Below are 24,219 nucleotides of genomic sequence, written 5' to 3' on the forward strand. Positions count from 1 at the left end.
ACTAGCAAATAGTTCAGGAAATCTAATAATGGAAAACCAAATCAATGATTAGTTCTGTTAAGCTTCATGCACTAGCCACTTGAACCAAAAGTCCGAATTGATGGAAAGGGCTAGGCAATCCACATATACACTTCACAACACCCCCACTCGCGTGTGACGGGAGAAGAGAAAGTCAATACGTGAAAGAAGAAGAGCATACCGAAACAGCGGTGACTATAGAGGGGGGCAACAACAATGTGTAGGCTTAATTGCAAAAACCATGTGAAAGCCAGGATTTGAACTTGAGATCTAGGGCTCTAATACCATATTAAGCTTCATGCACTAGCCACTTGAACCAAAAGTCCAAATTGATGGAAATGGCTAGGCAATCCACATATACACTTCACAACAAGTTCTAACTTGCTCGACTTCTTGCGCTAATGGGCAATTTTATCGATGCATCAAGTTGATACAGAACCGAATCAATGTGTAGTAATTATTTTGATTCTTTTTTGATACTACTAATAGGTAACACAGAAAAAACCCGTGTCTCCAACAACCGTGAATTATGAAGCTGAACCCACTGATGGTCTGGTCTACTTGTACTCCTAATAGCATTAGAGTACGTTCTTTTATTCGATACAGGTAAACTGCAGAAACACAGCCAACGGAAAAAACAAAATCTAACTCAAGAAGTTAGGTGCCATTTCCGTCCAACTCTCTACCGACCTACACATTTTTTCTTCTTCTTCTTTCTTAACACCGGAGCTCTGAATTAGGAGCAATACAGCACCGATCTCGTTGCAATGCGCCTAGCCTGTCCTACCTTGCGTATAAAATAGTTGTTGCGTTCTTCTTGAAACATCAGCAAAGGCTACCTGGTCACCTTCATTCACACATGTCAGCTGCGCGCGCCATCCCTTGAAGCTTCGACCTTCCCCATGACAAAGCAATCTTGCACGTAGCCACGTACGTAGGTAGCGGACTACCGACCCCTCCATATATTCTCTCGCCCTTCGTCTTCCCCGCCTCAACCACCGCAGGCGAACCAACGTCGCCGTGAGCTGGGTGAGGATGATGAGTCGTTCTTCTCTCCTCACGGCGTGGCTGCTGGTTCTCGGCTTGGTCTGCCATTGCGCGCTGCACCATGTGGCGGCGGCGGCCGTGACGCTGTCGACGGCGTCGCGGTGGATCGTGGACGAGGGCGGGAACCGGGTGAAGCTGACGTGCGTGAACTGGCCGTCGCACCTGGAGCCGATGCTGGCGGAGGGCCTGAACAAGCGCCCCGTCGGTGCCATCGCCGCCGACGTCGCTGCCATGGGGTTCAACTGCGTCAGGCTCACCTGGCCGACCTTCATGGTGACCAACGCCTCCTACTCGTCCCTCACCGTCGAGCAGTCCTTCCAGCGGCTCAACCTCACCGACTCGCTCGCCGGCGTCAGGGCGAACAACCCCGACGTCGTCGACATGAAGCTCATCGACGCGTTCAAGGTAACCTTCTAGCTAGCTCTTGATATGAATCTTTCTTGGTGCGGACTTGGTGTTAATGTGGTGTGTGCATGGCATGGCATGCCATGCAGTCCGTGGTGAGCAGCCTTGGCGACAACAACTTGATGGTGATACTGGACAACCACGTGAGCAAGCCGGGGTGGTGCTGCTCGCCGAGCGACGGCAACGGGTTCTTCGGCGACGGCAACTTCGAGCCGGACGTGTGGGTGGACGGCCTCACCAGGATGGCCACCTTGTTCTCCGGCGTCCCCAACGTCGTCGGCATGAGCCTCAGGAACGAGCTCAGAGGCCCCAGGCAGAACTCCAACGACTGGTATAAGTAAGTAACTGAATTGTCCTCAAATCCTAATTGGTCTTTATGTGTCAGACAATATCAATGATCCATGTTAAGTTTATGGCAATGCGCGTTGAGGTACCAACGGCATTGATATTTTGTTCATCTGCCATGTCCTGAATCAGTAAATGAGCCTGAAAAACCTAGTCGTAGTAGTTGGCCGCTGAAGGCTTTACATTTCTGAACCTGCTGCTGATACCTGCACAGCATGTGAGGGACAGTAATGGCCTTCACTGCCAGTGATAGCCGCCCCACTAGACAGCATCAGTCTTTCCGTGTACCACCACTAGTCCTTCGTCTGCTCTGGGACACATGAGCTTTCAAAGCCTCGAGCAAAACAGACATGGCAGCTCTACGTGCCACCAGCACTGTCAGTCTGTCTTGGCATGCAGCTGAGTTGACATTGACAACGCATGCAGGTACATGCAGCGCGGCGCTGAGGCGGTGCACGCGGCGAACCCGCGGGTGCTGGTCATCCTCTCCGGCCTGAGCTTCGACAACGACCTGGCCTTCCTGGCCTCGCGGCAGGTGACCCTCAGCTTCGCGCGGAAGGCCGCGTTCGAGGTGCACTGGTACAGCTTCTCCAACGGCCAGGAGTGGGCGGCGGGGAACCCCAACGAGGTGTGCGCCCGCATCGGCGCCAGCGTGTCCCGCCGCGCGCTCTACCTGCTCGACCAGGGCTGGCCGGTCATCCTCAGCGAGTTCGGCGTCGACAACCGCGGCGGCAACGTCAACGACAACCGCTACTACGGCTGCGCCGCCGCCGTCGCCGCTGACCTCGACCTGGACTGGGCGCTCTGGACGCTGCAGGGGAGCTACTACCTCCGGGAGGGCGTGCAGGACCTCGACGAGGTCTACGGCGTGCTCGACCGGGCATGGTCCGGGCCCCGCAACGCCACCGCGCTCCGCAGGGTCCAGGCCCTGCAGCGCCCGCTCAGAGGGCCTGGCTACGCGGAGGCGGCGCCGTACGAGGTGCTGTTCCACCCGGCGACGGGGCTGTGCGTGGTGCGGTCGTCGCTGACGCGGCCGCTGGAGCTGGGCCCGTGCGGCGAGACGGAAGCTTGGACGTACGCGCAGCAGGACGGGCGGCTGACCCTGCGGGACAGCCCACTGCTGTGCCTCCACGCCGAGGGCGCCGGCCGGGCCGTGCGCCTCGGCCTGCCGTGCCCCGACGACCGGTCCCACTGGCGCCTCCTGTCGGACTCCAAGCTGCACGTCGCCGCCAACGCGTCCTCCTCGTCCGCCTCCGGAACCGGCATGCTCTGCCTGGACGTCGGCGCCGACGGCCGGAGCGTGGTCACCAACCCGTGCCGGTGCCTGAGCGGGGACAGCAGCTGCGACCCGGAGAGCCAGTGGTTCAAGCTGGTGAGCAGCACCAGGAGCGTCGCCGCCAGGGAAATGCTGCTCGCGCAGCTGCCCATCAAGCTCCAGAGTACCAAGATTCGCTCTCTTTGATCACTACCAGTAGCCAGTAGCCCCGAGAGAATTGTACAGGGCATCGTACGTTGTAGTAGCTGCGAAGGCACAGGGATGAGAGACTCTGCTCTCGAATCGGAGTAGCATCCTTCAAAGTTCAGATAACTGAACGTTCGGCCACTCGAGCCTGGAGGGCCCAAGCTTGTGAAATCCGTCTTATGATTCGAGAAAATAATCTCACAAAATTAATCTAGTTAGTAAATTGCTAACAAACTCGTGCCCAGCAGATTAGAACATCCATCATGTTACAGACAAAGTACACACACTAAAACAAGACACCACATTTTTCGATCAATAAGTACGCACATGGTAAGAAGGAACATAAATTTATTCCGGTGAGCAATAAGTAGACAAACTGCGCCGATCAAGCAGCAGCGTCTGTGCTGCTGCGCAGTGTAACAGTTGATGAAATATAGCCCGCATCAGATATTGCAAGAAAAGGGCGTCAGGGTGAGACTGAATATATAGAACTCGGCGACACATGAGCTTGGATATCTGTCCGCACGGGTGTCCTCGTGATCTGAACCCAAACTATTGGCGAAATGGCCAGATATTGACCGGCCTGCTTGAATACATGCAACTGGCGGCTGAAAATAGTGGGACCGTGTGTGGTACTGCTAAATGAAGGCTGGATACATGAGCCTTTGGTCAGATCGGACTGCAGTGCTTGTCGGATGGTAATTTTTCGGGTTACTGCGGTGGGCGATTAAGTACACGGCCGCCAAGCGATTCATCGACCTACTGTTATGCGTGTTGGTAAACATCATGGCGGAAGCTACTCGGGCGTGCGAATAAAATGAACAATCCTCCACGGATTTGTGAAATAAATTAATAAATCGCCCCATCTTCGATATTACAAACCTAACACGATTGGGAGGCAAACTGGTAGAAATTTGTGAAATAAAAGATTCCCTAGAACTCTTTAGAGGAGCAAATTTACGCCGCTAACCGGAAGAGCTGACTCTAGCCGAAACACCTAAATCGGTAAGCGGCGCATATCTAGGCAACCGAGGAGCAAATATCTCCCATCCCCTCCTATATTTGCTCGGCGGCCGACCGAGGAGCAAATCTATCCCCATAGCCGTACCGCCCACCGTACCATCTCTGGCTGCCGCCAAACCAATCCCCATCGTCGCCAAACCCATCCCCATGGCTGGATCTTCCCGCTGTCGCTCGCCTCCAACCATCCGCAGCGCCAGCCGTAACCGCCCATCGCTGCGTCGCCGAACTAGCGCCCCCGCTGACCTCCCGCCGCCACCGCTTAGCCGCTACCACAGCGTGCGGCAACGCGAGTGGAGAACCTCGGTGGCCGAGATCACCGACCAGAACACCGACGGAGGAGGAGGCGGCAAGGACGACGACGACCTCAACTTATGAGGTTCGATAACTTGGCGGTGGAGCAGGAGGCAGCACCGATGATGACGCGACATCGGTTGATTAACTAGTTTACTTAGTTCAAGCTCTAGTTTTAGTTTGTTAGTTTAAATTTTGTTTATGTTTTAGTTTATTTCTATGAACTATGTGCAAATTGTAGTCGAAATCGTTTAAATCCTACGAAATTTATGCAAATAGTTAACTAGTTTTAGGGGATTGGATCTGGCGGACACCGTTTAGAGGAGCGAAATTTTGCTCCTCTATTTTGCTCCGCGGTTAGCTCCTCTGTATTTTAGTGGATTAATTAGAAATACCCTACTACGCCTTGATTTAGCACACATAACCTAGCTAATCGGAGACACTAACACAAACTAGACCGATCAAAGGTGGTCCGGCTCCATTTACTCCAACGGCTTGTACGATCTGCCTTGTGCTGCTGTTCTGTCAGGGACCAGCTTCCACCTCCTGTTCATCCGCTCAGATACGCGTTCGATACATTAAATTGCGCTATGAATACGTTGGCCAGTCCTTCCTTATGCCCGAATCTTGTGCTGCTAGCTGCCGTAGATGCGGCAGGTTCAAATGCCGTTCGGTTCAACATCGACTTTTCCGCGTCAGGGTCACATACAAGCAGATTCAGGAGGGCCTGTACAGAATCTCAATGTTTCTGAGGTGGCTGAGCGAAGGCCCGTCGGGGAGATCAAAGGCTAGCAGGCCATCATCTGAATAGCTGAACCCAACTTCATGTGCATCAACTCTACAAATTGCCGGCCTGGCCGATGAATACACCCCGAATCGCCCTGGCCCTCGGCATTTGATCTGAATCACGGTGTATGAAGAATCAACACTACTTGCAATACTGTCGAGCGCGCCACCAGAATTGAACATGTTGAGCAGTCCAAGAGGTGCAACCCGAACAGCTTCGCCGAAGACCTGGTGCAAAAAACGAGTATTTAAGAAATGAGAATAAACTAAGCTAAACAGACGAAAGCAGGGGATGGAGAGGAATCTGACCTTGATTGGTGATATGGTATAGATCTCACATGCCATGGTACACAATGAAACCTCCAAACTTTGGTTTTTCTGAAGCCTTGAAAGTTTACCTGAAATGCCAAACAAAAGACTAAGACATTGAAGGGACGATCGGTGAAATGGACGTGCGAAGCAGGAATAAGCAGCTACAGAAAATTACATGAATGGAAAGCATATACTGCAGTCTCTCCATTCCAATCATCACCAGCAATCTCCTCAAGGGACTCCGCATCTGATGGCGAGAAATGACCAGTTATATTAACGGTGGTCGGAACATGTGGAATATCATTCACTGGCCAAGTCCAGTTTCCAGCTCCCTGACAATTGAATACTCCGATGACAGCAGACAAATTGTTCACATTCCATATTTTCAGCAGACTGCACAAGAGTTCATGCATATTCTCGTGAAATAAATTAACAGTGAAGAAACTGGATGACCTGAACTGGTGTGCATACATACCTTTTCCCATCCATAACTGGGTCATCAAACAGGGAATCACAAGTAGGACGACCCGCGTGCCTTGCTCTTAGGATCGAGCCATCTCGTAGAACAAGCTTTTTCAGAACACTGAAATTGTGCACTCCAGGTTTGTCACTGCATATCAAAAAGAAAGAAATTTATATCACAATTGCGGTTTGCTTAAAATAAACACCACACCTGAAGAAAATGTGCTACAAAAGAACACCTGACATAAACACCACCTCCACTTAGAGCCCTAGCTGCCCCATGAAATTCTGCTGATTCATGCTTGCTCTTTACATCAAAAAGTGATAAAATTAGCTGGCACTGAAGTATAGAAATGCGGTTAATCAAAATAAGGGGGGCGCAATAATCTCACATGGAACATATCCCAATCTGGGATGAAAATTTCTCCCAGTAAAAGACTATTGAAAGCTACATTCGCGATGTGTAAAGTTTGTAGTGTTGGTTCTCGAGGCATGAAATCTTCTGATGCTCTAGCAACTGCACTCTTCATGGCACTACAAACAGCCAGAATTATGTGAGATCCTATGTACATAGGTCATATTGTTCACAACTATAGATTTGTTACCTATATATGTTGTCTGAGTTGTGACACATGCAGCTTATTATGTCATTTCCTTTGAAGTTCCGAGCTATAGAATCCTCAAGAGCCTGTTGATACTTGCGAGTTAATGCAACACGGCCACCGAAGCCCTGCCCGATAGTTTCCATCACGTTTTGCACATCTACCTTCACACCATTCACACCCACACTAGAAAGGTAACTGTGTTGATCATTGTAGAATTCATATATCTTCTCCGGATCAATGATGCCCACTCCAAATTTTTGCAAGCTGTCGATGGCTACATCCCTCAAATTTGCAACATTGCCAGGAGACTGGACAGGGTAAACTAGTTTTGGATTGTACTTCTTCATCGCGTCAGATGTTGCATGGACGCCGCCCCAATAGCCCAGCAAGGCATGCCAAGCGTATACGTACCTGAAGTTTCATAGGCCACATTCTGATCAGCAAAAAGCTGTGGAGACATTATTTACTTGTAGAAAAAGCACAAACAGTTCAATAAGAATCAAATACTTGACTCCGTGCTTCTCTTTGATTTTCTTCACAAGGTCCCCAAGATTCTTGCAGGCTTCTCCCCTGAACTTATCATTCTCCTCCAGATGAACCAGCCTCTCTGCAAACCTGGCAATATAAAATGAAATGAGATGCAGTGCACATTTTATATTTATTACAATATTTTTTTGAAAAGATTGATTACAGTATTAGCAAAGGCTGAAATACATACATAGTCTGTTCAATCGGAGCTTCATCCACTTCTTTGAATTCGTTCACAATTTCTTGCCAACCATCATCTATAATCAGAAACTTTGGTGGGGCACCTCCTTCACGCAGACTAATTTACAGGGGCATCGTCAGTGATAACTACCAGCTAAAGGAGGTGAGAAAGTATATAACCAAGCATTTGTAGATCGCAAGCAAACATAATTCTTGTATACCTTTGAAGGCCCTCCTCAATCCCCGCTGGGTTAACAGCTCTATAAAACGCGTCCCATGTACACCATCCAAACCAATCCAAGTAACCAGGGATCTGATATTTGTGAGCAATTTACAGGATATTTTAACAAAAAACGAAGTACAAAATAATCAATCAGTCCAAGATCAACAAGCTAGGTGATAAAAGTATTAATAAACCTGCTAATTTCATATTACCTCCTTGCTCTCTATATGCCTGAAAGTTCCTTTGATCTTGGACAGTAACCTAAAGAAGATGCAAGTGAGGCACTTCCACAAGAGAAGAAAACAAAATCCTTGAGGTTGTGGTTGTACTGCTAGAGCATGGCATTACTTGATGGATTCCTTGATAAGCTTGAAAGGGTTATCCCCTGAGTTGACAAACACCGCATCAACGGCTTCCATCGTCTGCACATCAGGATCACCTACCAAACAGTCCACCATTCTACGATTTGAGATACTGTAACCAAGAGTTTTAAGCCGCCCTTATTGCTACGCATTCTGATCCAGTCACCGTGGAATTCAGCAAGTCGAGATGAGGCCTACCACTCTCGAAGCAGAACTGGAGCTCGTCTCCGGGGGCTCCCTGGAGGCTGGCCCGGAAATCCCCCTCGAGAACTGGCAGCACCAGCGCGTACACCGCGTCCTCCGCGCCGTCCCTCGTCTCTAGAAGCAGCATCTGCGTCTCCGCCGGCACGCCCGCGGCGTCGGGGCCCATCTTGGGCGCCATCCACCAGATCTTGAACCGGAACAGGGACAGCCACCTCCACCCTCTGCACGGCACCCATTAGTCAGTCAGTGGTCGGGCCGACGCGCGCACAGCACAAGCACCAGCCATATTACTTGGAGATGGTGCCGAGGGAGAAGACGTGGCGGCTGGACGGCGCCGCCGCCGTGGCGCCGAGGAACGCGGCGCCTGGGGCCGCGCCGTCGACGCCGGCGCGTAGGGTGACCTCGGGCGGGGACTGGGCGAGGAGCTCGCGCCCGCCGACCAGCAGGGACCGGCCCTCGAGTCGAGTCGTCGTCGTCATCTGCCGCGCGGAAGCGGCGGCGCTTAGAGGACGGGAGGACGCGCAGGCAGGGGCGACGAGCGGCATTGCAACGCCAACGAGGCCGCGGCAGCGCGAGAAATAGCGCGGGGAATGAACTGTGGCAGTGGAAGCGGGAGGCACGGCGAGAGCGACCGCGAGGCGACCTGCAAGTGCAAGGTGCAGCCTCGTCATCACCAACGGGAAACGTGGCAGTTCTTCCTGCCCGGATAAGCTAAACAATTGCCCCGCGTGGGCGGTGGGTCACGTCTCGCGCGGGCAGCGAGCCGACCGCCGATGCTCCCCGTGCCGTAGAGCGGAGTACCGGACACATGTCATCGCCGCTTAAGGGCATCTCTAGCGGGCGCGACGCAAACGGAGCTGAGCAACCATTTTCGTCCGCCGTAACCACAAATGCGTCTGGACGCTGCTCCAGCGAGGCGACGCAAAGTGATCGGGTCGTCCGTGGAGACGCAAATCTGGCCCAAATATGCGTCAGGTTTGCGTCTCCGCGGACGTCGAACGCGCCGAGTGTCCTCCATTTCTTACCATGTCCGGCAAGTCAGGGACCGTGAAATCGACCGCTTGGATTTGCTTTTTTTTTCCCCTTCTTTGCTGCCCTAGTGCGACGGCACCACCCCAACCCCACCCGCCGTCGTCCCGCCGCAGCGCCGCAGTAGTCGCCGTCGGCTCCGTTGTCACCGCGCGGGAGAGCAGGATCGTACTCGGGCTTAGCTCCGCCGCGTACCTGCCGGCTGTTTTGGGGCCAAACGTTGACGGTTGCGCCGCCCTTCCGCGCCGCCCATGACCTGTTCGATCAATTCCGCCGGTAGGTTTCTTCTCCCGTTTTCGGTGCTATTTGTGCGCGGTCATTGATCAACAGTTCGTACCCACGCAGATGGAGATGTGGCCTATGGTGGAGAAGTTCCGCGCGGAGGCCGTTAACTCCTCTTCCGACGACGAGTCCGATCAGTCGGCGCAGATATTGGCAACTACTGCGGCCTCCATGATCCATGAGTTCACCTCAAACCCGGGGCCGGTGCACCGGGGCTCTGTGAAGGGGGGCTCCAAAAACCTGCCGCGCAACAGAGTGGCAGGGCAGGCCCGCCTCCAAAAGGACTACTTCCACCTCACCAATCTGGTGTTCCCGGAAAAAGTGTTTCGGTGCCGGTACAGGATGTCAAGGGACCTGTTCTTGGTCATTCCACGCGGCGTCAGAAACTACGACCCCTACTTCCAACGCAGGCCCGATGCAACAGGTGCGCTAGGCTTCACCTCCTACCAAAAATGCTCCGCGGCTATTCGCATTCTCTCATATGGAATGGTTGCGGATATATTCGATGAGTATCTTCGAATGGGTGAGAGCACCTGCCTTGAGGCCATGTACAGGTTTTGCTGAGCCGTGATTGCCGTGTTAGGCCAGTATTACTGTAGGGAGCCAACTGTTGAGGATACAAAGCGGCTCTTGTCTATCAACGAGTCTTGAGGGTTCCCAGGAATGATTGGTGATGTCTACGGGTGCTTCTATTCTTGTAGACAGTGTTGGGCCTCCAAGAGCAGAGATTTGTAGAACAGCAGCAAGTTTCCCTTAAGTGGATCACCCAAGGTTTATCGAACTCAGGGAGGAAGATGTCAAAGATATTCCTCTCAAGCAACCCTGCAATCACGATACAAGAAGTCTCTTGTGTCCCCAACACACCTAATACACTTGTCAGATGTATAGGTGCACTAGTTCGGCGAAGAGATAGTGAAATACAAGTAGTATGGATATATATGAGTGGTAATAGCAATCTGAATAAAATATGGCAGCGAGTAAACATGCAACGAGATTAAATAAGCGGTGTTTGCAGTATTGGAAACAAGGCCTAGGGATCATACTTTCACTAGTGGACACTCTCAACATTGATCACATAATAAAACCACTCTACACTCTCTTGTTGCATGACAAACACCATTAGTTGTGTAGGGCTACAAGAGCACCTCGATGCCGGAGTTAACAAGCTCCACAACATTCGATGTTCATATTTAAATAACCTTAGAGTGCGTGATAGACCAACGCAATTATACCGAGTACTAACATAGCATACACCTGTCAACATCAGCTATGAAAAGGGGAATAGATCACATCAATACTATCATAGTAATAGTTAACTTCATAATCTACAAGAGATCACAATCATAACCTACGCCAAGTACTACATGATGCACACACTGTCCACATTACATCATGAAGGAGGAATAGACTACTTTAATAACATCACTAGAGTAACACAACTAGATCACAAAGAGAGAGATGAACCACATAGCTACGGTAGAGCCCTCAGCCCCAGGGGAGAACTACTCCCTCCTCATCATGGAGACAGCGATGGCGGTGAAGATGACGGTGGAGATGGCTTCCGGGGGCAATTCCCCGTCCCGGCAGGGTGCCGGAACAGAGACTTCTGTCCCCCGAATTGGAGTTTCGCGATGGCGGCGGCTCTGGAAGGTTTTCGGGTGTTTCGTCAATCTGTCTCGAGGATTTAGGTCAGGAGGCATCTTATAGGCGAAGAGGCGGAGTCGGAGGGGCCACGGGGCCTCCCCACAATAGGGGGGCGCGCCCCCCCCCCCTTGGGCCGCGCCGCCCTGTGGGGTGGGGCCCCCTGGCTCCCCTCTGGTCCCCCTTTTTCTTTCTGGAAGGTCCCGGGAAAAATAAGATGTTGGGCATTGATTTCGTCCGATTCCGAGAATATTTCCTTTGTAGGATTTTTGAAACCAAAAACAGCAGAAAACAGGAACTGGCACTTCGGCATCTCGTTAATAGGTTAGTTCCGGAAAATGCATAAAAACGATATAAAGTGTGAACAAAACATGTAGGTATTGTCATAAAACAAGCATGGAACATAAGAAATTATAGATACGTTTGAGACGTATCAAGCATCCCCAAGCTTAGTTCCTACTCCCATCGAGTAGGTAAACGATAACAATGATAATTTCTTAAGTGACATGCTACCAACATAATCTTGATCATCATTATTGTAAAGCATATGAGATGAATGCAGCGATTCAAAGCAATGATGAAGACAATGAGTAAACAACTGAATCATATAGCAAAGACTTTTCATGAATACTACTTTCAAGACAAGCATCAATAAGACTTGCATAACAGTTAACTCATAAGCAATAAATTCTTAGTAGAAGGCATTGAAGCAACACAAAGGATGATTAAGTTTCAGCAATTGCTTTCAACTTGTAACATGTATATCTCATGGATAGTTGTCAACACAAAGTAATATAACAAGTGCAATAAGTAAACATGTAAGAATCAATGCACACAGTTTACACAAGTGTTTGCTCCTAAGATAGAAAGAATAGGTAAACTGACTCAACAATAAAGTAAAAGATAGGCCCTTCGCAGAGGGAAGCAGGGATTAAATCATGTGCTAGAGCTTTTCAAGTTTTGAAATCATATAGAGAGCATAAAAGTAAAGTTTTGAGAGGTGTTTATTGTTGTCAACGAATGGTAGCGGGTACTCTAACTACCTCATCAACCAGACTTTCAAGAGCGGCTCCCATGAAGGACGTTATCTCTACCAGCAAGGTAGATCATCCCTCTTCTCTTTTGTTTACACATGTACTTTAGTTTAGTTTTTTTTTTATTTATGGATGACACTCCTCCCAACCTTTGCTCTCTCAAGCCATGGCTAACCGAGTCCTCGGGTGCCTTCCAACAATCACATACCATGGAGGAGTGTCTATTTGCAAAATTAAGTTGCTTACTGATGAATCAGAGCAAAACATGTGAAGAGAATTATTAATGAAAATTAATTAATTGGGGCTGGGAACCCCATTGCTAGCTCTTTTTGCAAAGTTATTGGATAAGCGGATGAGCCACTAGTCCACTGTGAAAGTCTATCCGAAGTAAATGACAAGATCGAAAGATAAACACCACATACTTCCTCATGAGCTATAAAACATTGACACAAATAAGAGATAATAGCTTTTGAATTGTTTAAAGTTAGCACATGAAGTATTTGCTTGGAATGGCAGGAAATACCATGTAGTAGGTAGGTATGGTGGACACAAATGGCATAGTTTTTGGCTCAAGGATTTGGATGCACGAGAAGAATTCCTCTCAATACAAGGCTAGGCTAGCAAGGTTGTTTGAAGCAAACTCAAGTATAAACGGTGCAGCAAGACTCACATATGAACATATTGTAAGCATTATAAGACTTTACATCGTCTACTTGTTGTTCAAACACCTTAACCAGAAAATATCTAGACTTAGAGAGACCAATCATGCAAACCAAATTTTAACAAGCTCTATGTAGTTCTTCATTAATAGGTGCAAAGTACATGATGCAAGAGCTTAAACATGATCTATATGAGCACAACAATTGCCAAGTATCAAATTATTCAAGACATTATACCAATTACCACATGCGGCATTTTCTGTTTCCAACCAAATAGCAATGAACGAAGCAGTTTCAACCTTCGCCATGAACATTAAAAGCTAAGAACACATGTGTTCATGCGAACCAGCGGAGCGTGTCTCTCTCCCACACAAGGATGAACTTATTCAAACATAAACAAAAATAAACAGACGCTCCAAGTAAAATACATAAGATGTGACCGAATAAAAATATAGTTTCAAGAGAAGAAACCTGATAAGTTGTCGATGAAGAAGGGGATGCCTTGGGCATCCCCAAGCTTAGATGCTTGGGTCTTCTTGAAATATGCAGGGATGAACCACGGGGGCATCCCCAAGCTTAGACTTTTCACTCTTCTTGATCATAGTATATCATCCTCCTCTCTTGACCCTTGAAAACTTCCTCCATACCAAACTCGAAACAAACTCATTAGAGGGTTAGTGCATAATCAAAAATTCACATGTTCAGAGATAACACAATCATTCTTAACACTTCTGGACATTGTCCAAAGCTACTGGAAGTTAATGGAACAAAGAAATCCATCCAACATAGCAAAAGAGGCAATGCGAAATAAAAGGCAGAATCTGTCAAAACAGAATAGTCCGTAAAGATGAATTTTCCAGAGGCACTTAACTTGCTCAGATGAAAAAGCTCAAATTGAATGAAAGTTGCGTACATATCTGAGGATCACGCACGTAAACTGGCAGATTTTTCTGAGTTACCTACAGAGAACCCTGCCCAGATTCGTGACAGACAGAAATCTGTTTCTGCGCAGTAATCCAAATCTAGTATCAACCTTGCTATCAAAGACTTTACTTGGCACAACAATGCAATAAAATAAAGATAAGGAGAGGTTGCTACAGTAATAACAACTTCCAAGACTCAAATATAAAACAAAAGTGCTGTAGTAAAATAAAGACATGGGTTATCTCCCAAGAAGTGCCGGAACCTGGAACGCCAGAAACTCCGTTATGGCGGCCTACAGAGACGAAGTTGACGAGATCGCCAAGTGCTTCCTCGGATATGAAGTCAAGTACGTCAGGAGAGACGATAACGCAGCGGCAGACATGCTATCCAAGCTCGGATCCGGCAGGAAGCAAATTCCGCCTGGCATTTTCCTGGAGCACCTACGGATACCCTCAGTTAAGGGCGCTAACCCGGAAAATCCAGAGGTGGCAGTATCTCCGGCAAAGGAAGTGATGGTTGTCATTCCGGCTTGGACCCAGCCTTTCCTGGATTATCTCATTGATCAGAAGTTGCCGGAGGACGAGGTCCTAGCACGACAGATCATCAGACGAGCAAGATCCTACACAATCGTTGATGGACAGCTATACAAACGAAGTGCAACGGGAGTTTTCCTCAAATGCGTTTCCAGCCAAGATGGCATTGAAATACTCAGAGAGATCCACGCAGGGGATTGCGGGCATCATGCCGCTCCCAGGTCCCTCGTTGCCAAAGCTTTCCGGCTACGATTTTTTGCGCTCACAGCTAAAGAAGATGCTGACAAGTTGGTAAAAACCTGCCGAGGTTGTCAGTACTATGCTACTCAACCAAATGCTCCAGCCCAAGAGATGAAGACCATACCTATCACCTGGCCGTTTGCGGTCTGGGGGCTCGATATGGTTGGTAAGTTAAAAAGATCACCTCCTGGCGGTTTTGAATACCTCCTGGTCGCTGTTGACAAGTTCAGCAAATGGATCGAGGCTAAGCCAGTGAGAAAAGCCGACGGTGCTACGGCACTAAAATTCGTCTGCAGCCTCGTGATGAGATTCGGCATCCCACACAGCATAATCACAGATAATGGCACAAACTTCGCACAGGGAGAATTGAAGGATTATTGTGAGACAGTAGGGATTAGGCTGGACCTTGCATCTGTGGCTCACCCACAATCCAACGGTCAAGTTGAAAGGGCTAACGGCCTAATATTATCAGGAATTAAGCCACGCCTTGAAGAACCGCTGCGACGAGCAGCTGGAGCTTGGGATGACGAGTTGGAAGCTGTTTTGTGGAGTTTGCGAACTACCCCTAACAGGTCAACAGGGTTTACCCCATTTTTCCTGGTATACGGATCCAAAGCGGTGCTTCCCTCCGACATCATCCACGATTCGCTGCGAGTTTCCGCCTTCAACGAAGAAACAGCTGACGAGGCCAGACAGCTATCTGTAGATCTGATCGAGGAAGCTCGGAATTTAGCTGACCAGCGCTCCGCCATCTACCAGCAGAAGCTCCGACGTTATCACAGTCGTCGAGTCCGGAATCGCTCTTTCATGGCAGGAGACCTGGTCCTCCGCCTTCGGCAGGTGAAAGACCATAAGCTGCAATCTCCTTGGGAAGGACCCTTCGTCGTTAGCAAAGTGCTTCATAACGGATCGTACTACCTTGTTGATTTCCGAGAGCTGAAGGACAGACCTGCTAATTGGCACCGGAAACGCAAGCGTGAGGATCCGGATGACATCTACGACGAGACAGATCGCCCCTGGAACATCGCACAGCTACGTCCTTTCTACACTTAGCGTATTTTTTCCGAGTTACAAACTCTGTAATAGTTATACATGATCAATGAAATAAAGCTTATGGTTCACTCTTTGAGTCTTTTACCTCCTTTACTTGTTCATTTTAGATCGTGTATGTTTTTTCCGACTAAAACCGCAGAGCTGGATGTTTCCGCCTAGACGTGTATGAAAGTTGTGATTTCTCAAAATCGTCCTTTAGGACGTAAGCTTAAGTTTTCTGATTAAATTATTATCTGTTGCGAACTCATGGATTCCTAGTAGCGATTTCCGGCACCTATGCTTGGAGGCTTGTTTCCGCGGTTATTGACGGATTGCCATTGGGCTTCGTCGCCGCTGGCGAGTGTTTCCGGCTAAGGTCTTCCGGCTCGCGGAAGGTCAAGCGGGCGAGCCGGAAAACAACGAAGTCAGCACTTGCTTTTCAACACAAAAACGAAACATGCATATAATATTAAACGGATAGCGGGATAAGTGTTCTCCGCCCGCGCATAACATGTCTTCGTCCCTAGCTACTTAAAAATTTAAGTTATTCATTACAAACCCACTCCGGGATCAAAAGTGATACATCGATTCTCATTGTTTCACAGGTTCTCGGAGGACTGCTCTTCGTCAGAAGCTATGTAGGCGGAGCCATCATCCGAGCCACCGCCTGAGCCGCCGTCATCGAAGTCGGAACCTTCCTCGTCGTGGTCAGCACTTGACCCGGAGCCTTCCTCATCGTCCTCCTCGGCAGCTTCTTCTTCCTCCTCCTCTGGGTCGGAAAAGCCTTTGGGAAGATCATATTTGTTGTACCAAAACGAGTGGTTAACTCATCCAGCAAAAAGGCGATCAAATCCCATGGCCTCCGAGAGGAGATGTCTCATGACGGTATCCATGGGGACTGCGCGTGCGACATTGATACGTCTCGGACGTATCGATAATTTCTTATGTTCCATGCCACATTATTGATGTTATCTACATGTTTTATGCACACTTTATGTCATATTCGTGCATTTTCTGGAACTAACCTATTAACAAGATGCCGAAGTGCCGATTCTTTGTTTCTGCTGTTTTTGGTTTCAGAAATCCTAGTAAGGAAATATTCTCGGAATTGGACGAAATCAACGCCCAGGGGCCTATTTTTCCACGAAGCTTCCAGAAGTCCGAAGACGAAACGAAGTGGGGCCACAGGGTGCCCAAACCCTAGGGCGGCGCCCCCCCCCCCTTGGCCGCGCCGGCCTATGGTGTGGGGCCCCTGTGCCCCCTCCTGACTTGCCCTTCCGCCTACTTAAAGCCTCCGTGACGAAACCCCCAGTACCGAGAGCCACGATACGGAAAACCTTCCAGAGACGCCGCCGCCGATCCCATCTCGGGGGATCCAGGAGATCGCCTCCGGCACCCTGCCGGAGAGGGGAATCATCTCCCGGAGGACTCTACGCCGCCATGGTCGCCTCCGGTGTGATGTGTGAGTAGTCTACCCCTGGACTATGGGTCCATAGCAGTAGCTAGATGGTTGTCTTCTCCCCATTGTGCTATCATTGTCGGATCTTGTGAGCTGCCTAACATGATCAAGATCATCTATCTGTAATTCTATATGTTGCGTTTGTTGGGATCCGATGAATAGAGAATACTTGTTATGTTGATTATCAAAGTTATATCTATGTGTTGTTTATGATCTTGCATGCTTTTCGTTACTAGTAGATGCTCTGGCCAAGTAGATGCTTGTAACTCCAAGAGGGAGTATTTATGCTCGATAGTGGGTTCATGCCTGCATTGACACCGGGACGATGCAGAAAGTTCTAAGGTTGTGTTGTGCTGTTTCCACTAGGGATAAAACATTGATGCTATGTCTAAGGATGTAGTTGTTGATTACATTACGCACCATACTTAATGCAATTGTCTGTTGCTTTGCAACTTAATACTGGAGGGGGTTCGGATGATAACCTGAAGGTGGACTTTTTAGGCATAGATGCAGTTGGATGGCGGTCTATGTACTTTGTCGTAATGCCCAATTAAATCTCACTATACTCATCATGATATGTATGTGCATGGTCATGCTCTCTTTATTTGTCAATTGCCCAACTGTAATTTGTTCACCCAACATGCTGTTTGTCTTATGGGAGAGACACCTCTAGTGAACTGTGGACCCCGGTCCAATTCTCTTTCTTGAAATACAATCTACCGCAATCTTGTTTTCTTGTTTTTACGCAAATAATCATCTTCCACACAATACGGTTAATCCTTTGTTACAGCAAGCCGGTGAGATTGACAACCTCACTGTTTCGTTGGGGCAAAGTACTTTGGTTGTGTTGTGCAGGTTCCACGTTGGCGCCGGAATCCCTGGTGTTGCGCCGCACTACATCCCGCCGCCATCAACGTTCAACGTGCTTCTTGGCTCCTCCTGGTTCGATAAACCTTGGTTTCTTTCTGAGGGAAAACTTGCTGCTGTGCACATCATACCTTCCTCTTGGGGTTCCCAACGAACGTGTGAGTTACACGCCATCAAGCTAGATTTCTGGCGCCGTTGCCGGGGAGATCAAGACACGCTGCAAGGGGAGTCTCCACTTCTCAATCTCTTTACTTTGTTTTTGTCTTGCTTAGTTTTATTTACTACTTTGTTTGCTGCACTAAATCAAAATACAAAAAAATTAGTTGCTAGTTTTACTTTATTTGCTATCTTGTTTGCTATATCAAAAACACAAAAAATTAGTTACTTGCATTTACTTTATCTAGTTTGCTTTATTTACTGTCTTGCACTCTATATTAAAAATATAAAAAAATTAGTTACTTTTGTTACCATGTCTAGCTCTGAACCTGTTACTTCTTTGCCTGAAGAATTAGTCTTCACTTTTAAACAAGGGGATGAGGAGAGTTTTAAGGATGCTTGGTCTAGAATTTTTACTTCTTATCGTAAAACTGAACCTCAAATGACTCTAAGTTTGCTCCTTAGTAATTTTTATTTTGGTCTCATGGTTCGATATAGATATGCTTTGGATACTTTAGTGGGAGGAGATTTCCTTCATTGCAATGGGGATCAAGCTTTTAATACCATAAAGAAGTTGGTTGCATCACATGATTCAGCTAATAACTTTGATTCAGCCCTCACTAGCATATATAGTAGATTAAGCAATCTCGAGATAAGTACATCTCGCTTGGATGATAACTATTGCCACGTTCGTAATCGTCTTGAACAAGTTTTAGTGAACTCTAAACTTTCATTGTGGGATCCTACTGTTAAAATTGTTATCGGTGATCGAACTCTTCATGCCTACTGTGATATTATGTATGAATTTTGCCTTATGCCTGAAAGCATTTATAAATCTTTGAAACTTTGGGGAGTCGATGAAGGAGGAGAAGAAATAACTCTCATTGATAACTCTACTATAATTCCTAAAGGAATAGCCGCAGGTGTGCATACAACCATTCTTGGAAGAACAATATCCATTGATTATCTTGTTGTTGAAACAGGAAAACTCATACTCGGAAGATCCCTGCTGAAACTATTGGGAGCAGTCATTGATGTTGGAGAAGGCACTCTGAAATTCACCTCTATACCAGGGAGAAATCATATATTTCCTAAACCAAAGGGAAAGAAAAACAATAAGAAAGGTAAGGGTAAAGCCCAAGGTAAGGTTGACACACCGTCTCTTGATAATACTTGATACACACTTTCTGCGCCTAGCTGAAAGGCGTTAAAGAAAAGCGCTTATGGGAGACAACCCATGTTTTTACCTACAGTACTTTGTTTTTATTTTGTGTCTTGGAAGTTGTTTACTACTGTAGCAACCTCTTCTTATCTTAGTTTAGTGTTTTATTGTGCCAAGTTAAGCCGTTGATAGAAAAGTAAGTACTAGATTTGGATTACTGCGCAGTTCCAGATTTCTTTGCTGTCACGAATCTGGGTCCACCTCCCTGTAGGTAGCTCAGAAAATTAAGCCAATTTACGTGCATGATCCTCAGATATGTACGCAACTTTCATTCAATTTGAGCATTTTCATTTGAGCAAGTCTGGTATCATTTTAAAATTCATCAATACGAACTGTTCTGTTTTGACAGATTCTGCCTTTTATTTCGCATTGCCTCTTTTGCTATGATGGATGAATTTCTTTGATCCACTAATGTCCAGTAGCATTATGCAATGTCCAGAAGTGTTAAGAATGATTGTGTCACCTCTGAATATGTTAATTTTTATTGTGCACTAACCCTCTAATAAGTTGTTTCGAGTTTGGTGTGGAGGAAGTTTTCAAGGATCAAGAGAGGAGTATGATGCAACATGATCAAGGAGAGTGAAAGCTCTAAGCTTGGGGATGCCCCGGTGGTTCACCCCTGCATATTCTAAGAAGACTCAAGCGTCTAAGCTTGGGGATGCCCAAGGCATCCCCTTCTTCATCGACAACATTATCAGGTTCCTCCCCTGAAACTATATTTTTATTCCATCACATCTTATGTGCTTTGCTTGGAGCGTCGGTTTGTTTTTGTTTTTGTTTTGTTTGAATAAAATGGATCCTAGCATTCACTTTATGGGAGAGAGACACGCTCCGCTGTAGCATATGGACAAGTATGTCCTTGGTTTCTACTTATAGTATTCATGGCGAAGTTTCTCCTTCGTTAAATTGTTATATGGTTGGAATTGGAAAATGATACATGTAGTAATTGCTATAAATGTCTTGGGTAATGTGATATTTGGCAATTGTTGTGCTCATGATTAAGCTCTTGCATCATATGCTTTGCACCCATTAATGAAGAAATACATAGAGCATGCTAAAATTTGGTTTGCATATTTGGTTTCTCTAAGGTCTAGATAATTTCTAGTATTGAGTTTGAACAACAAGGAAGACGGTGTAGAGTCTTATAATGTTTTCAATATGTCTTTTATGTGAGTTTTGCTGCACCGGTTCATCCTTGTGTTTGTTTCAAATAAGCCTTGCTAGCCTAAACCTTGTATCGAGAGGGAATACTTCTCATGCATCCAAAATACTTGAGCCAACCACTATGCCATTTGTGTCCACCATACCTACCTACTACATGGTATTTTCCGCCATTCCAAAGTAAATTGCTTGAGTGCTACCTTTAAAATTCCATCATTCACCTTTGCAATATATAGCTCATGGGACAAATAGCTTAAAAACTATTGTGGTATTGAATATGTAATTATGCACTTTATCTCTTATTAAGTTGCTTGTTGTGCGATAACCATGTTCACTGGGGACGCCATCAACTATTCATTGTTGAATTTCATGTGAGTTGCTATGCATGTCCGTCTTGTCTGAAGTAAGAGAGATCTACCACCTTATGGTTAAGCATGCATATTGTTAGAGAAGAACATTGGGCCGCTAACTAAAGCCATGATCCATGGTGGAAGTTTCAGTTTTGGACATATATCCTCAATCTCAAATGAGAAAATTATTAATTGTTGTTACATGCTTATGCATAAAAGAGGAGTCCATTATCTGTTGTCTATGTTGTCCCGGTATGGATGTCTAAGTTGAAGAATAATCAATAGCGAGAAATCCAATGCGAGCTTTCTCCTTAGACCTTTGTACAGGCGGCATAGAGGTACCCCTTTGTGACACTTGGTAAAAACATGTGCATTGTGATGATCCGGTAGTCCAAGCTAATTAGGACAAGGTGCGGGCACTATTAGTACACTATGCATGAGGCTTGCAACTTGTAAGAACATGAAACATATGCTTTATTACTACCGTTGACAAAATTGTTTCATGTTTTCAAAATCAAAGCTCTAGCACAAATATAGCAATCGATGCTTTTCCTCTATGGAGGACCATTCTTTTACTTTCAATGTTGAGTCAGTTCACCTATTTCTCTCCACCTCAAGAAGCAAACACTTGTGTGAACTGTGCATTGATTCCTACATATTTGCTTATTGCACTTATTATATTACTCTATGTTGACAATATCCATGAGATATACATGTTATAAGTTGAAAGCAACCGCTGAAACTTAATCTTCCTTTGTGTTGCTTCAATGCTTTTACTTTGAATTATTGCTTTATGAGTTAACTCTTATGCAAGACTTATTGATGCTTGTCTTGAAGTGCTATTCATGAAAAGTCTTTGCTTTATGATTCACTTGTTTACTCATGTCATATACATTGTTTTGATCGCTGCATTCACTACATATGCTTTACAAATAGTATGATCAAGATTATGATGGCATGTCACTCCAGAAATTATCTGTGTTATCGTTTTACCTGCTCGGGACGAGCAGAACTAAGCTTGGGGATGCTGATAGTCTCCGATGTATCGATAATTTCTTATGTTCCATGCCACATTATTGATGTTATCTACATGTTTTATGCACACTTTATGTCATATTCGTGCATTTTCTGGAACTAACCTATTAACAAGATGCCGAAGTGCCGATTCTTTGTTCTGCTGTTTTTGGTTTCAGAAATCCTAGTAAGGAAATATTCTCGGAATTGGACGAAATCAACGCCCGGGGGCCTATTTTTCCACGAAGCTTCCGGAAGTCCGAAGACGAAGCGAAGTGGGGCCACAGGGTGCCCAAACCCTAGGGCGGCGCGGCCCCCTTGGCCGCGCCGGCCTATGGTGTGGGGCCCCGTGCCCCCTCCGACTTGCCCTTCCGCCTACTTAAAGCCTCCGTGACGAAACCCCCGGTCACGAGAGCCACGATACGGAAAACCTTCCCAGACGCCGCCGCCGCCGATCCCATCTCGGGGATCCAGAGATCGCCTCGGCACCCTGCCGGAGAGGGGAATCATCTCCCGGAGGACTCTACGCCGCCATGGTCGCCTCCGGTGTGATGTGTGAGTAGTCTACCCCCTGGACTATGGGTCCATAGCAGTAGCTAGATGGTTGTCTTCTCCCCATTGTGCTATCATTGTCGGATCTTGTGAGCTGCCTAACATGATCAAGATCATCTATCTGTAATTCTATATGTTGCGTTTGTTGGGATCCGATGAATAGAGAATACTTGTTATGTTGATTATCAAAGTTATATCTATGTGTTGTTTATGATCTTGCATGCTTTCCGTTACTAGTAGATGCTCTGGCCAAGTAGAAGCTTGTAACTCCAAGAGGGAGTATTTATGCTCGATAGTGGGTTCATGCCTGCATTTACACCTGGGACGATGTGAAAGTTCTAAGGTTGTGTTGTGCCGTTGCCACTAGGGATAAAACATTGATGCTATGTCTAAGGATGTAGTTGTTGATTACATTACGCACCATACTTAATGCAATTGTCTCTGTTGCTTTGCAACTTAATACCGGAGGGGTTCGGATGATAACTCGAAGGTGGACTTTTTAGGCATAGATGCGATTGGATGGCGGTCTATGTACTTTGTCGTAATGCCCAATTAAATCTCACTATACTCATCATGATATGTATGTGCATGGTCATGCTCTCTTTATTTGTCAATTGCCCAACTGTAATTTGTTCACCCAACATGCTGTTTGTCTTACGGGAGAGACACCTCTAGTGAACTGTGGACCCCGGTCCAATTCTCTTTACTGAAATACAATCTCTTGCAATCTTTGTTTTCTTGTTTTCGCAAACAATCATCTTCCACACAATACGGTTAATCCTTTGTTACAGCAAGCCGGTGAGATTGACAACCTCACTGTTTCGTTGGGGCAAAGTACTTTGGTTGTGTTGTGCAGGTTCCACGTTGGCGCCGGAATCCCTGGTGTTGCGCCGCACTACATCCCGCCGCCATCAACCTTCAACGTGCTTCTTGGCTCCTCCTGGTTCGATAAACCTTGGTTTCTTTCTGAGGGAAAACTTGCTGCTGTGTGCATCATACCTTCCTCTTGGGGTTCCCAACGAACGTGTGAGTTACACGCCATCAGACATCTGCAAATCTCATGGTGGGGAAGTGCACCTTGCAGGTGGCTAGCACGAGGGCAGCGACTCCGCGAGATGAAGATTCCTGCCAATCCTTGATAAGTTCCGGCACGTTCCGCATGAGTTTCGTCATGCGGTCAATCACCGTTGTCTTGGCTCTCTTCAGGTTGAGGGACTTGGCGATTCCGCGACATGCTTCGACGAGATCATCGATTGAGGTCCGCGCTTCATCATATGCCTCAGTTCTTTTGAGGGTTGAATCTTTGGTCCACTCAAAGCCTAGGCTTGCTGCAAAGTAAAAAGGATCAGTTTCTTCCGCGGACAGAGTAAATTTTGAGGAAGCCGGAGTCAAGACAATAACAAAAAGGGTCCTTACGGAAGATCAGCTTGTCAATTGCTTCCGCCTCTGCCTCCTGGCTCTTGTTCTTGGCCGCCAGGGTGGTCACCCTTTGCTGGCTCTTCTTGAGTTTGTCAGCCAGTTCCGCCATCTCGCGGGAATGTTTCTCGGAGAGCTCCTTCTTTTCTTTAGTTTCCTTCTCGGAGGACTCTTTCAAGAAGTTCTTCAGAGTTTCATTCTCCGCCTCCAATACTTGGACCTTGGCGGATAAGGCATCGATGGTGGGGCGCTTGTCAGTTTCTTCTGAGAACAGAACATCACACAAGTTATATACTATAGTGGTTCACACAGTACAAATTTAGGCAACCCGGATTTCTCACCCTTCAATCGGGTCTCCAGGCGGAGCACAGCTTGACGACTATTCTCAGCAGTCT

The 24,219-nt window shown here is 47.1% G+C and overlaps 2 protein-coding genes across 2 annotated transcripts; one reads left to right on the forward strand and one right to left on the reverse strand.

Moving 5' to 3' along the window:
* The first annotated feature begins 780 nt into the window (after positions 1-780).
* Positions 781-3,448, forward strand: LOC127335280 (glycosyl hydrolase 5 family protein-like). The gene is made up of 3 exons (XM_051361901.2): positions 781-1,470; positions 1,560-1,807; positions 2,242-3,448. The coding sequence occupies exons 1-3, from the start codon at positions 1,054-1,056 to the stop codon at positions 3,275-3,277; spliced, it is 1,701 nt and encodes a 566-aa protein (XP_051217861.1). The 5' UTR covers positions 781-1,053; the 3' UTR covers positions 3,278-3,448.
* Positions 3,449-5,247: 1,799 nt separating this feature from the next.
* LOC127335279 (probable galactinol--sucrose galactosyltransferase 2) lies at positions 5,248-8,939 on the reverse strand. Its single transcript, XM_051361899.1, has 14 exons — positions 8,545-8,939; positions 8,248-8,474; positions 8,036-8,126; positions 7,900-7,948; positions 7,686-7,777; positions 7,475-7,582; positions 7,264-7,371; positions 6,757-7,167; positions 6,544-6,685; positions 6,391-6,458; positions 6,165-6,299; positions 5,865-6,082; positions 5,687-5,775; positions 5,248-5,605 (listed from the first exon to the last, which is right to left on the reverse strand). The coding sequence occupies exons 1-14, from the start codon at positions 8,922-8,924 to the stop codon at positions 5,309-5,311; spliced, it is 2,415 nt and encodes an 804-aa protein (XP_051217859.1). The 5' UTR covers positions 8,925-8,939; the 3' UTR covers positions 5,248-5,308.
* Positions 8,940-24,219: the final 15,280 nt, after the last annotated feature.

The sequence above is a fragment of the Lolium perenne genome, chromosome 2 (genome assembly GCF_019359855.2).
Source record: "Lolium perenne isolate Kyuss_39 chromosome 2, Kyuss_2.0, whole genome shotgun sequence".
Taxonomy (NCBI): Eukaryota; Viridiplantae; Streptophyta; class Magnoliopsida; order Poales; family Poaceae; genus Lolium; species Lolium perenne.

Excerpts from the sequence above, each read along its gene's own strand:
- LOC127335280 (XM_051361901.2), top strand. The coding sequence starts at position 1,054 with ATGATGAGTCGTTCTTCTCTCCTCACGGCGTGGCTGCTGGTTCTCGGC. Across the intron at positions 1,471-1,559 it reads AGCTCATCGACGCGTTCAAG|TCCGTGGTGAGCAGCCTTGG; the intron begins GTAACCTTCTAG and ends CATGCCATGCAG. Across the intron at positions 1,808-2,241 it reads AACTCCAACGACTGGTATAA|GTACATGCAGCGCGGCGCTG; the intron begins GTAAGTAACTGA and ends CAACGCATGCAG.
- LOC127335279 (XM_051361899.1), bottom strand. The coding sequence starts at position 8,924 with ATGACGAGGCTGCACCTTGCACTTGCAGGTCGCCTCGCGGTCGCTCTC. Across the intron at positions 6,686-6,756 it reads AACTCAGACAACATATATAG|TGCCATGAAGAGTGCAGTTG; the intron begins GTAACAAATCTA and ends GGCTGTTTGTAG. Across the intron at positions 6,083-6,164 it reads CCAGTTATGGATGGGAAAAG|TCTGCTGAAAATATGGAATG; the intron begins GTATGTATGCAC and ends ACTCTTGTGCAG.